The 14,127-nt window shown below is 32.9% G+C and overlaps 1 protein-coding gene across 1 annotated transcript in view; it reads right to left on the bottom strand.

The window, feature by feature from the left end:
* Positions 1 to 1,621: 1,621 nt before the first annotated feature.
* Positions 1,622 to 14,127, bottom strand: part of LRP1B (LDL receptor related protein 1B) — a 1,961,274-nt gene continuing 1,948,768 nt past the window's right edge. The window contains exons 88-91 of the mRNA XM_069573760.1: positions 8,552 to 8,642; positions 7,462 to 7,606; positions 4,514 to 4,612; positions 1,622 to 3,223 (exon numbers count right to left, since the gene is read on the bottom strand). Coding sequence (XP_069429861.1) covers positions 3,083 to 3,223; positions 4,514 to 4,612; positions 7,462 to 7,606; positions 8,552 to 8,642 — 476 coding nt within the window. The 3' untranslated portion in view covers positions 1,622 to 3,082. The remainder of the gene's footprint in view (positions 3,224 to 4,513; positions 4,613 to 7,461; positions 7,607 to 8,551; positions 8,643 to 14,127) is intronic.

The following is a 14,127-nucleotide window of genomic DNA, read 5'->3' as shown; positions in this document are numbered from 1 at the left end:
CTCTTTAGAGTCTCTTGGACTGCAAGGAGATCCACCTAGTCCATCCTAAAGGAAATCAATCCTGAATATTCACTGGAAGGACTGATGCTGAAGCTGAAGCTCCAATACTTTGGCCACCTGATGTGAAGAACTGACTTATTGGAAAAGTTACTGATGCTGGGAAGGATTGAAGGAAGAAGGAGAAGGGGACAGCAGAGGATGAGATGGTTGGATAGCATCACCAACTCGATGGACATGAGTTTGAATAACCTCCAGATTTTAGTGAAGGACAGGGAAGCCTAGCATGCTGCAGTCCATGGGGTCGCAAAGAGTCAGACATGACTGAGCGACGGACCTGAACTGAACTTCTAGCATTTACATGAGTTTTTGAAATAGAAATAGGTAGATAATAGATAATTGAAATAGAAAGAGCTAAAGTTATAGAAAAAAACTTTGGGTTGTTGCCAATATCTTTGTTCTGTAAAGACTGAATGCAGAGTAATGGCAGCTAAAAGTACTGTGGCCCTCACAATGGACTTGCTTGAACCAGCCTGGGATGGCGAAACATACTGTGAAATAAGGGCCATGAGAATGTAGCTGGAATCTAAGGGTTAAAAAGCACATCCTGAGCTCTCTTGATCTAGCGTTAATTAGTGCGCTAGACAGAAAATAGGTCATAGATGCCAGGCTGTGAGTGTAAGCTGGTGTGTTGTATATTGCATAGGATTTGCTAGATAGTTTATACTAATGTCCGTTGTATTGAAGTCATTCCAATATGTGGGTTCTTCTCTTTCAAATAATAATTTCAGTTGCAGTCATAAAGCTCTTATATACAAAGATCCCATCAGATAATGAAGCTCAATGACAGCTCTAGTCAATCAGACCCTCCTGTCATCTCTAGTCAAATACTCTAAGTAGCTACACTAGTAATCATTCCATTTAGAAAATAATATCTACACAGCATCTAATGGAACCTAAGTTTTCTATAAAGTACATTTTTTGAGAATGAGAAACAGGAAGAACTTTGGCTTATTTCAATACAATTGTCATACTACTGTGTATATAACCAATCTTTTTCTGCAACATGGAGTCTGTGACAAGCCATGTGTAACAGGGAAAAGGAAAAAGTAAGGGACATGTTTCCACTTCATAAGAGAAGGTTTCCACTTCAATAAGAGAAATGCCTTCTCTATTGCGATGTGAAAAGTGATGCAATGAAATCAGTCTTACCCCAGAGAGTATGTTCTAAAGATACAACAAAAATTACATCTCATGTTGACTAAAATAGCTTTCTAAGAAAATTAAACTCTGTAAAGACAAGAATTTTCTTTTTAAAAACTACCCAACACAAGCACTTAAATATGTAGAATTTCATTTAAATAAGTCAGTCAACAATTTTTTATAAAGTATTTAACACTTCATTGTAGAAACATAGGCAAAATGACTATTATAACCAAAATGAAAAATACTGTTCAATTTAAAAAATGTACTTAAACAAGAACCTGGAAAAATTTATGATATGCATAACATCATTCAAGCAAAATTGCACTAGTATTACATAAATCAATAGTTTATAAAGGCCTCAATATGGCAAAGTTTAGAAATAGGTAGTATGCATGCACATAGTACAACAAAAAGTCTCTTTATAAAACAGCAGTTGTTTTTTTTTTAATGCTTGTACAAAGGGATAAAGAACAACCACAAACATATTTCATCTGTTAATACATTATGACAGCTAAAAGTCAGTCATGTCTATCAGAGGAACAAAAAGCCCTCCATAACTTGTGAATAAATCTTTTGTGCCTTTAAAGATATTTGTATAAAAATGCTATACTTTTTTTTTTATACAACTTAAATAAATCGTACTTGTTTCCATCGAAATTTGAAAACAGACAAGTGGACGGGGTCCATGTGTTTTGCATAACCAGAGAAATCAGAGTACCAGAGTAACTGGCCAGCATGTATACTCGCCACCTTTGATAATGGGCAGATGACTGTTCTTTCATAACTTAGAAAGTCCTTTAAGAACATATTTTGGATAGGGCAGATAATAGACTAGTCATATTGTATATTGAAAATATCTACTGATTACTTTCTACCATAACGGCTGCCTTGACTATTCCTTTTGACCTCATAAATAGAATGCATTCACATAATTGAAATTGTGTCACCAATTTGTGTGCTTATATTGTATTCTTTAGTGTTCTGTGTGTTAAGGGGTTGGGTTAATCCTCCACAAAATGCATGTGACTGGGAGGAATTTACTAAGACATGAGTGCCTGATGCCCTGTTGTGTTCTAGGCTGGCTATTGACCTCAGGACCAAGGGAAAACAAAATGTCTTATCCCATAGCAAGTGTGATCTTTCCACTTTCAATTATATTTTTGCTATGTTATATACCTAAATATAACTATTTTTATAGGGTATATACTTTTAGTATATCACAATAGAGTCCACTAAATTTTGGAAAATGTAGTCATATGTGTTCATGCAAATTATTAGTTTTATAAATTCTTAAAGTTGTTTTTTTTTTTTCTCAAAATTCTCATCTATCACTTGGCAACCTAAGACTAATTTCAAAGCTGGTGAAGTGGAACTTGTGAGAGCTATATATTTTCAGCAGTCTGAATCAGTCTTAAAGGGCACAAAGAAGAGAGTTGACTATTCAATTGCTCTTCCATAAACTGAACCAGAAAATTAACTGATACTGTATTACAGATTTCAGACCATATAATGAAAATGCGCAGAGATTCTCTTTGTTGATTAAGTAGAACCAAAGAAGTTCATATAAAATAGATTGCTCATATTCACACTACAAAGGGATACGTTGTTTTTAATTTTAACAAATTCAAAGGTGTGTCATCAGCAGCATTGTTGTAAATTGTACTGTAGTGCAGTTCTTTTTCATAAAAATACCATACAAATGGTCAATCAAGAGTCATCAGCAAGAAAATAAAAACCAGAAAACTCAGAAAACAATTGACCAGAAAAAAGATAAAGGAAGAGGTAATGCTGATGCCAAAACAAGTAGAATACTGTTGGAACATACAAAAGTAATCCTTATATTTTATACATTTGTACAGCATATAAAAGGTATCTCTGATTATGCCACCGTTTCTCTGATTCCAATTTCTATTTTCTTTGGAAGCAGTTCTTTCCTTTCATCGACACTTCCTAAGGAGTTTCGACAGTTTTGCCCATCCATATACAATTTCGCATATACTGGATTGGAGTAATTTGTTGGCTGAAGGAGAAAATAAATATGTTTTTATTACCTGTTTTGACTACCTGAATTTTCAATGATATCTTTTAATGTTAACATTTATATGCATTGTACTTAACTTACTAAATAATAATTATATACATGTAATTTAAATTCTGTTTATATGCTTTCATCAACTTCAGCATGTATCACATAAAAACATAACTGTATGTTTCTCAGGTAACTTGTGAACCTAAGGGGAGCTCTGACATATCGAAAGCCTAAAGAAATCTTTATTAAAGGTATATTGACTGCAACTTTATATAAAAGCAGGAAGCATTAAACCAAATTGTCTTATTAACTTAACCCAAGATTGTTACATAGTTGCATTTTTAAATTTTGTCTTTCCAGAAAGGATGTTAAATCTTTATCATAATAAAGAAATATTACATTTTTTGATCCATGCAAATGAGACAAACATGATAAAAAATGAGAATGAAAAACAGCTGATGGGAGAGAGGTACAAGGGTGAGAAAATTCAATCCTAAGAATCTTAATATTGTCTTTAATCCCTTTCCTGTCTAATATGAACCATGCAATTTTAGACAGGGCTCCCCTGGTGGTTTAATGGTAAAGAATCTGCCTGCAATGCAGGAGACGTGGGTTTGATCTATGGGTCAGGAAGATCACTTGGAGAAGGGAATGGCAACCCACTCCAATATTATTGCCTGGGAAATCCCATAGACAGAGGAGCCTTGCGGGCTGCAGTCCATGGGGATGCAGAAGAATTGGACACGACTTAGAGACTAAACAACAACAAACCTTAGACAAAGCCCTTTTCTCTAGAAACCAGTTACATAAAAAGTTTTAAAGAATGGTTTCATACATCATTTCTAATGTCTCCATATGATGCCACATTTTGTAGTGCATTTTTATTTAAGAGGACATCAAATTTGCAGATACTAAACAAAGCATCTTAATAGAAAATAAAGCCAAACATAAATTTAAATGTAAACTCTTCAGTTTACATTGCTGGCTAGAGATTTCTATTCTAAGAATAGCAAATGCTCATGTTTATTGCTATGGAGCTTTAACATTTTCAAATTTTGGAGAAGAGATATTTCTGCTGAATAGCTTGCCTAAAATGATAACATTTTTTCACATGTAATCTTGCATAAGCAGGACACATAAACTCTCAAGTTTAATGCAGTTTTTAAACCTTTTGTTAATTAAAAATCATTAAAGATAAGTCCCTATCTAAGTCTAGTAATCATTTTTGACTGTGAGGCATTCTGTGATGGAATGGATATGGAGTAATGAATTTTCTCTCACCCCAGCAGTTAGTGGTCCTTTCAAATCAGAGTTTAGGTAGATGGGCGGCGCTGTGTGTGGAAGCTTGAAAACACTGGACCCTCCCCCTATGTACCTGGCCTGTGTGTAAACAGAGAATTTTAGTTTCTGATCTAATATCATGAAACTATTTTCATTGACACAAACTCATGTTAAGTCATAAAAATAACATAAGCTATGTTCTTCAGCCCTGAGGCATCAACAGTATATTTATGGTAGATTCAATAATTTATGAAACATCTATTAATATTAGATTCGTGCTCTACAGTAGACATTTCTCTTAGTCTAGCTTACTTATAGACATAACATGTACCTAGAAACCACCACTCATTTCCATTTATTTAACTTCATTCTCCCTCCCCAAAAAAGCATAATTTGCTAACAGCCCTGTGAAAAATGCATCAGCCTCCCTCACCTAAGGTTTCTGTTTGAAAAGTTCTGATAGGAGCCCATTCCAGACACTCAAATATCTGACTGGCTCTAATTAAAGGTTCATGACTTCTATATTGTTAGAAAATACAAATGAAATTTAAAATGTGAGATATAAAAATGAATTATGTTTTTTTTTTGAGAAATCTGACTTTCTAGTTTAAAGCAAATTAATTAGAAATCAGATTGGCTCACTAAACGCCATGCAAGAACAATGGTTTTAGAGTTTTTTGGGTCTAATGGCAGAAAAAGTCAATCTGGTATACTCATATTCATCATAGAATACTTATTAGTGGCCAAAAAGGAAATAAGAAAGCTAGATTAAAAGTTGAAGGATTTTAATGAACATACATATTTTTAAAAATCTATCAACTCTTGACAATGAATCATAAATTTTGAGACAAGGACAAAGATCTGAGGAAAAAGATTTTAAACATAAAATCAGGTCAATATCGTCTCTTTATGTCCCCAGAAATTCTCACTTAGAAGATATTAAAAACAATCTAAGTAAGGACTGAGATGAGTTTGTGTATAAAATCAATAGATACCAGTTCCCCTTTTCTGAGCTTTTCAAAGTATTCTGTGAATGTCTCTATAGACAAACCTTTTTAAAATAAAATTTATTAATTATTTCAATTCATTTGTAAGGTACCATTGAGGGAGAAATTTATCCATATTTGAAAATAACAGATACATTCTACAAAAGTCTTTACGTGTCATGAAGGTTGTATTTGGTCACATCATGAATATATCAAACCACTGTAACAAGTAGAAAATCTATGAAAAACATTCCATCATTAAGGTTGCTTTGGTGTGGTCATTCGCTTTTCAAAATTGTCTATACCTATAAACATATTTTCTACAGTTACTTCTTAGGTAACAATTCATATTTCTATTTCAAACGTCAAGAGCCAACTTCTAGAATAAATTCTAATAGAATCAGCCATCTAAGTCACATTTAATGAAATTTTGGTCAGTCAGTGGAAAATTGGTAAATAAATATTTATTGAATGTTATTTGCTAGATATATTAAAAATATACTCGAGGGGCCCTGAAGCATACTTTTATTTCCTAGAGTAAACATTAAAAAATGAATGGAATATTAAAAAGCTAGTCCCTTTAAGTATCCAAAATTGGCTTAATTCTATCAGTAGAAATAAAATGATGGGGAAAATGAGAACTCTCCTGTTCATAAGAAGTGTATGAGATATAGCCTCATCAGGTCATATTATATTTACAGGTACTGTATTTTTTTCCTAAGAAAAAATTATTAGAATATGAGAAGTCTATTGATTAAGACGTCTTTCTCCGTTTTTACAAAAATTATCAAACAACAATATGGACAGTATGTATAGTTTTTAGTTTCAATAGAAAACACTGAAACTTAGGTTATGAGAATTTATTTCATGACAAAGTTCAAATGTAGGAGTTAGTAACTGAATTAATAATTTATAGTAACTGAAAATTATTTCTAATGAAGAAAATATTTACAACATCTTTTGATAGGACAACATTTTTTCTATATAATAAGGACTGATTTCTTTTCATAGAAATGAATACTTCTTCAATTTCAGATCACCAGTTTTGGGCTTAGAAAGTCTGGCCATATGTTCAGAGTAGATTGAATACATGAGACCTTTTCTTTGGGGAACAGCTGTTGCTATGAGTACAAAGCCAAGTGGCTAATAAAATTATTTAATATAAAGGTGCATTTTGGACATAACACCTTTGATATATCACATTGTAAAGAACCATTTAATTAATGAATAAATAAGCTTAGACTATCATTCCATATTAGCAAACTGATGCTCTTAATTCATAGTAAAATATTCTATGATTATCATGCAAAATATTTGGATAATAAAGTGAAGTAAATCTTTGCAAATTTACCTAGATGTATCATTTATCTATTTTTTTATAAAAACTTCCAAATTGAGCATTCAGTACTAACAGAAATTAAAAAAAAAAATGACTGTGGGTTTTTAGTATATAAGTATCACAGATAACTCTCAAAGCAATAAGAAAAATATTACAGCAGGTAGAAAAATATTGTTTAAAAGTGATATGATTATAAACAAATCCAAGGACATAGCTTAGTGGACTCTTCAGTGAAACATTACTGGAAATGAAGTATTTATTTTGGCAATGAAATGCTGTACTCTTTTTTTTAAAGTAGGTTTAAAAAATCAATTTTAATAAAATTTAATTTCACCAGGCTTATATTTAGATATGCCAGCATCTCAGCACATTTGACTAAGACATCTCTGCTTATAAATTAAGTGAATACATATTTTCTAAACTATGTTACATTAACTTCATGCTTCAGGTGAATGCAGCCCATAATTTTATTTTTTCTTTAGAAGAGACTATAACATTCAATAAATCCTAAAGTTCTTTAATCTAACTTCAGATAAAAGAAATAGTGATGAAAATCAGAACCATATTATAGAGAAATGACGCAAGAATATTAGTGCTCACAGTCCATCATCCTAAAACTTTACCTTTGCTGGATCTACCATAAAGCCAGGATCTAAAAGACCTCCATCATTGTGATCATGGTCGACCTCATACATGTTATAAGATGGATTGCCGATTTCTACGTTTATTCCTCCATTAATTATAGGCTGTCTTCTTATAGTTTTTGTCCTAGAATATGTGAACATTATATGAGTTGTCTAAATATCACAACATGGTGTATGAAACTACTGTATTTGCAGATTTAATAACATTTTAATAGAACTGGTGGAACACTCATACATAAAGTATATTGAAAATAAATGACATTCATTGATTCACAGAGGGACAAAACTTTCTTACTGTAATACATCATTTTCCCAAATTATTTAGATTTAACAATGAAAAAAGCACTTGGAACATTCCTTGTAAATAGCTAATACTACATTATTTGAAACTGAATATAATTAATTACCCTTTTACTTTCTACTTTTCCCCTTTTGTTCCTGAAAAACATTCATGAAAAATAGTTACAACGAAATTTTGAAATTGTTTTCAATCCCTAAGTCATGGGGCTAAAATTCCTTTACATAATGAAAAAACTGACTTACAAACTCTAGGTTCCAGATAATCACCCCACAGACAACTCACTGCTTAAAGATCTTTTTAATTGTGCATTCATATAAATTGAAATAATGATACTTCCAGTAATATATAAAATCAACAAATGTATAATTTATGAACAAAATACACAATTTGTGACATACAATATATAATCATTATCATTCTATTGACATTGATAATCTAACACATTAATATTATAAAATGTTCTTTAGAGGTTTTTGCTGTTTCAAGGAAAAACTAACAAAATATAAAATTCTATTGAAAGTTTAATATATTCCCTTGTAATTTTTGTTAGAATATATACAACAAATGCAACCATTCCATCAATATAATATAAGGGAAAGTTTGTTTGAATTATAATTACTTAAAATGAAAGAGTGATAAAATGGTTCAGAAAACACAGAATTATGCAGTTGGAATAAGTAAATCACATTTTAAGAAGTTTTTAAAAAACACTGTTTCTATAACTATTTATGTAATTTATTTACTGTTAGTCTAAATACTGCCTCTTACCTTCTTTTTCTTTTACAAAGCACTAAACCAATTACCAAGGTGGTTATCAAAGTCACCAAGAGGACGAGAGGCACAATGATGGCTATGCTTCCTTGAAAAAGAAATGAATGAACAGATCAACATACCAAATGAAGTCAAGATGGATATAACAACACTTACATCAAATCATTTGACCATTGACATAATAACAAAAAAGCTTAGGCCAAATATCTATATTCCTAATTCATCACTACATTACTGCAAAGTCATTTTTCCTATTAAATATTTGAACTACTGGAAACATTTCTTTAAATATCTTTTATTTATATGTTATAATCAAATACCTGAGGTTAGAAATACTGACTTCTTTGTCAGTCTGAGTCTTATTCTCACCAGACATCTATTTGCAAAGATATAAGTAAATAAACTCTGACTGAATACACATTCTACAATTTGCCTGGCTCTATTTCCATCATTAGTTGGTTTGTTTTTTTTTTTCCCTCCTTTAGGTATGAATATCTGGCCCTGAGTACATATGGCAAGTTGGATGGCAGCCTGGGAAAGCAAAAGGGGCAACAGTGTCGGATTTGGATGGACATTGGAGAAGGAAATGGCAACCCACTCCAGTGTTCTTGCCTGGAGAATCCCAGGGACAGTGGAGCCTAGTGGGCTGCCGTCTATGGGGTCGCACAGAGTCGGACACGACTGAAGCACCTTAGCAGCAGCAGCAGCGACAGCAGCAGCAGCAGGCCTAAATAATAGTTTTACAACTTACCTGAATTGAAACCTTAGAAAAGTTATTTAAAATTTGAGGCTCATGCTCTTCACTCATAAACATAGAGACATGAAGATCTACCACATAGGGCTTTTAGCTTGATTCTGCAAAGTAGGGGAACAAAGAGGATTCTCTTTCTCAAATTGTAGTTCCACAACAGTTTCAACAAGCCATCATCTGGGGGCTTGGCTTATGTTGTAAATGTCTACTTTTCCTTTATTTCCATACATTTATAAGAATGAGCTGAGGTTGTATCACTCATTTTCAAAATGGAACAAAAATTCTATGGAATAGATTTTTCAAAAGCGGTCATAGAAAGTGGGTCTTAGTTTTTTTTTGTCAAGAAGAGCAATCATTTTGTTTCTTTCTTAAAGAAGACAATACCTCTTTACTGATGATGTGAGCCATAGTAAGATACACCTAGGGTCATATGTCACTTAGGCAGGAAGAAAACGGAATGCAAGCATTGCCTAATAACAGGAGAGTATTAAGTAGCTCTATCAAGTACCCAATACTCACATTTCCAACAGACAAATATCTAGTATCCATAAGATAAAGCCTTTGCTTGTTTGAGAAAAGCATCTGACTGAAACTGCCAAGTGAGCTTAATCATTGTCTAAACTGAGAAACAAAGCAATACCCAAACTAGTTAAATTTTAATGTGAGGATCTTGAATGGTTCAGGAATAAAACATTAAGAGTTATTAAATATATGAATTGTCCTCTGCATATACATGTACAATACTGTGATAAAAAATTAATGGTGATATTAAGCACAATAAACAGCTGCTTCAGTTCAGTTCAGTTCAGTCGCTCAGTCGTGGCCAACTCTTTCCAACTCCATGGACTGCAGCACACCAGGCCTCCCTGTCCATCACCAACTCCCGGAGTTTACTCAAACTCATGTCCATTAATTTGATGATAACATCCAATCATCTGATCCTATGTCATCTCTTTCTCCTCTCGCCTTCAATCTTTTTCCCAGCATATTTGAGATCATTTACTAAAATGCCAAAAACTCTTTATTAAAGAAAGGGCATATATAAGATAATCTTTCAATTTGAAACTTCAAAAATAGCTTGTCTAAAATAATCAAATAGCTAACTCTCTCTTTCATGCAAGGAAAAATATGGCTTTCTTTCTTTAGTCAGTTTCTGAAATGTAATACTCATTTTATTTTTTTATGTTGTTACCAGCACTATATAATTGAGTGAGGTTGATATTATATTACCTTCTTGGATTGGGGAAAACGGACTTTACATGCATGTGTAATTATTAGTATTTAGTGGAAGTAGAGAATCTGGCACCTTGGATAGTAATTAACATTTGTTCACAAATTTTAAATACCAGTGAGCAGCTTGGTTTCTTCATAAATTGACTTAAACTAATTAATCATGACTTTATAAATATCCTCACTTCATCTTTTTTTTTTTTTCCTGCTAAAATTTGTGGCAAATTTGTAGGTTTAAAATACTTACCAATATTGGTTTTAAGGTACATAAAGTTACTTTCTCCTCCAAGCAACTGCAAATTATTTAGAAAATTAGCTTTTACTTGTCCTACATAGTTTCTTTTATTTCTATTAGGTAGAAATGCTGCTAATTATGCATGCTACAAAAAAAATTTTTAAGACCTTCGGTTTTCTTTTCCCCATGACAGATGGCATTTCCAGTCTCTTATATTACAAGCACTTTGTTTAAGAGCCTACTGTGCTAATATGTTCATATTACCTATCAAGGTAACTGCAATAATGTTCAACATAGTCGATAAATAATGCAGGGTAGCAATTTGGCAACTTTTTCTCTCTTTTTTCTTTTTTTGTAAAATAGTTTATATACATGGAAACAACTGGAAACTACATGTATTTTTAGAATATAATATAGGTATTTATCAAAAGAAGTATTTTTTCCAAGCAGTGTACATGGCAGTAAATATATTGTAACATATAACAATCAAGGTCTATTACAGATGACTTTTTTAACAGTATATTGCTGGTGGACTGTTCTAAACAGATTTTTTTTTAAGTATACTCTGTACTTACTGGGTGGAGAGGAAATTTCAACAATTTTCTTACAGAAAATGATTCATGTCTATGTATGGCAAAAACCACTACAATATTGTAAAGTAATTAGCCTCCAATGAAAATAAATAAATTAATTTTAAAAAAGAAAATAGAGCCAGTCTTTCTTTGCAAAGTTGTTCTGAGGCCCCATTATGTAACGCTTTTCCATTTGAAAGAACTATATTATCAAATTTCTATGCTAAGAAGAGACCCCTTCCATGGGAGAGGCAGTACAGCATCACAGTTGAGATAGCAGATTCTGTATCCAGGCTACCTCTGTTCAAATCTCATCTCACTAGCACCATATGCTGGGACCAATTTTTCATCTTGGTCCAAGTTTACACATTAATAAAATGAGTGTTATCATTAACATATACATCACAGTAATATAAATAGAAGTGTGTCTACTATTCAGCAAGTGCTCATACATGTTTACTGACTAATTCAAAATACATATTGCTGTATCACTCCATGCATAACTCTATCTTTTACTTTTCACAACATATTGTAGAGAGTAGTTCATTTATAGTTTGGGGGCATAAGCTATCTATCTTGGTTTTGTAGATAGCACAGTGCCTAGGATATCATAGGGACTATCCATTTGGTTCTCATTTAGCAAATATATTTTTAAGTGTTGCTATGTCCCACAGATGCAACACTTACTATACTTTGCACTGGGGATAGAAATGTCCCTCCTTTCATGTTGTTTGATGTATACTAGAAGATGACTAACACATGGGTTTATTTAGCACAGTGATATGCACTGGCCTAGTGAAAGTATGCATTGCTCTGCATACACAGAGGAGCAGAAGCAAACTAGATGTGCGATAGCAGAGGAGGGTTGGTTTGTCTCCGAAACGTGATGGAAGTCCTCTTTATTCCCATGAAAGCAAATGCAGGTCGAGTGGAGGAGGAGATAGTGAATTAATCTCGGGAGAGAAATGTGAAGACCTGGAGGAGAAAAGATTAAAGAACAACAGTCTGACTGGAGAGTGGAGTGGAGGGTGTTGAAGGAAGCTGTGACTGAAGAGAGAAGCAAAGGGATGGTAGGAAGTATCTGCAAGCTGATAATGTTGAAGAAAATTTAGGAAGTAACATCTGTTGAATAGATTGTTTAAGTCAATTTAGAAGGAAGGTTAAGAGTGACTCCTAAGTATTGCTTGGGTAAATTTCTGTGGCCAGCTGTGTAGACAGGAAGGCAAAATAAGGTGCATAAAAATGGCTGGCTGATTGGGGAAAGGAATGAGATTATTTTGGGAAACATTGAACATCAGGTTCCTGTAGAATATAGATATACAGGTATACACAGAGATGACATTAATATGGATAGAGCAATTGTGCAGTGGTATACATGTCTCAAACTCAGGAGAGAAATCAGGGTTGAAGACAGAAATTTGGGAGTAATTGGCAAAGAGTTGAAAACTGAGGTCAAAGAATTATGGATTGCCAAGCAGAGTGTATGGAAGTAGTGAGTGAATTAACTAGAAGAGATCAAGAAGAAGCATCTCACAAACAAGACAGCTGTTTCAAGAGGTTAGGATGGAAGCCAGAAGGCTTCATGCAGGTTAAAAGAGAAGAATCTTTGACTTATTGGTTGAACTTATAGTAGAAAAATGTAAGCATAAATTATACCATTACAATGACCTCTTTTGACTTGCTGCTCTATATTCAGATCTCGTTTGTGTACGAGATCTCGTTTACATGTATGCATAAATGTGAGTGTATATGTATATGTAAATATATAATAACTAGACTTCTATTTATTAACCATTTTGATAAAATATAATTTTAAAAAAACATTAAAAAAATCATGTTCCAAACTTATTTTATCCTTCCAGGGGTTTCCAGGAGGATGCTTATCATTTGGTCTTTTATAACCATCCTCACTTTGCATGCTTCTCACTCTTGTCCCCTTTGTGCCAGAACACTGGTCTTTTTTCAGTCCCTCCAGGATTCTTGTATCTGATACTCCTATTGTTTGAAATACCCTTAGTCTCTCCTCCTCTTTTTAATCATTCAAGTCAGTTTAAATATCACCACCTCAGAGAAATCATTCTTGATATCAGTTCTCTTCTGATATTCTCTATTTCTCTGCCTTTTTTACTTCCTTAATAGGTCCAATCAAGACTCACAATTATTTTCCAAAAGTTTACTTATTTCCTTGCTTTCTTTTTAAATTAATCTTCCTCTGCTCTCTGCTCTCTGCTCTCTAGGACCTCTCAGCTTCCTGAGAAGAGGCACTGTTTGTTTTATGCACTGATTCATCTTTGGGATCTAGACATTACTTCACACTTAGTAGAGGCTCAATAAATACTTGCTTTGGGAGAATTAGGACAAATGCATTATTTCGTAGCATTTTTATTTCTATATTTGCAAGTTTATAATTCTCTAGTATAATATATATTTTTTAAAATATCACTGTTTAAAAGAGATAAAGTAGGAAAACAGAAGATAAGTATAACTCCCTAACAGATAGCACATATTCCTTGTCACTACAACAAAATACAGCATCACTGTATTACTGCCCCACAAATGCTGTGGGTATTTTTATCCTCCTTAATTGTAGCAGATATGAATAGCTTAATCCAAACATTGAGTATCCACTCCTTTAAAACTTCAGGTAAGTTTAAAATAGGAGTATATAAAAATATTTAATCATCCTTAATTTAAAACTCTTCCAAATAAGAGTTTTCAGACTAACTTTTTCAAGTGGAACTTAAGGAAAGTTCTAGAATAATAGATCTGCTTAATTCCACAGGCT

This window comes from Ovis canadensis, chromosome 2 (assembly GCF_042477335.2).
Source record: "Ovis canadensis isolate MfBH-ARS-UI-01 breed Bighorn chromosome 2, ARS-UI_OviCan_v2, whole genome shotgun sequence".
NCBI lineage: Eukaryota > Metazoa > Chordata > Mammalia > Artiodactyla > Bovidae > Ovis > Ovis canadensis.
Note: the sequence above shows the minus strand (reverse complement) of the source record. Positions and strands in the feature narration are given on the sequence as shown.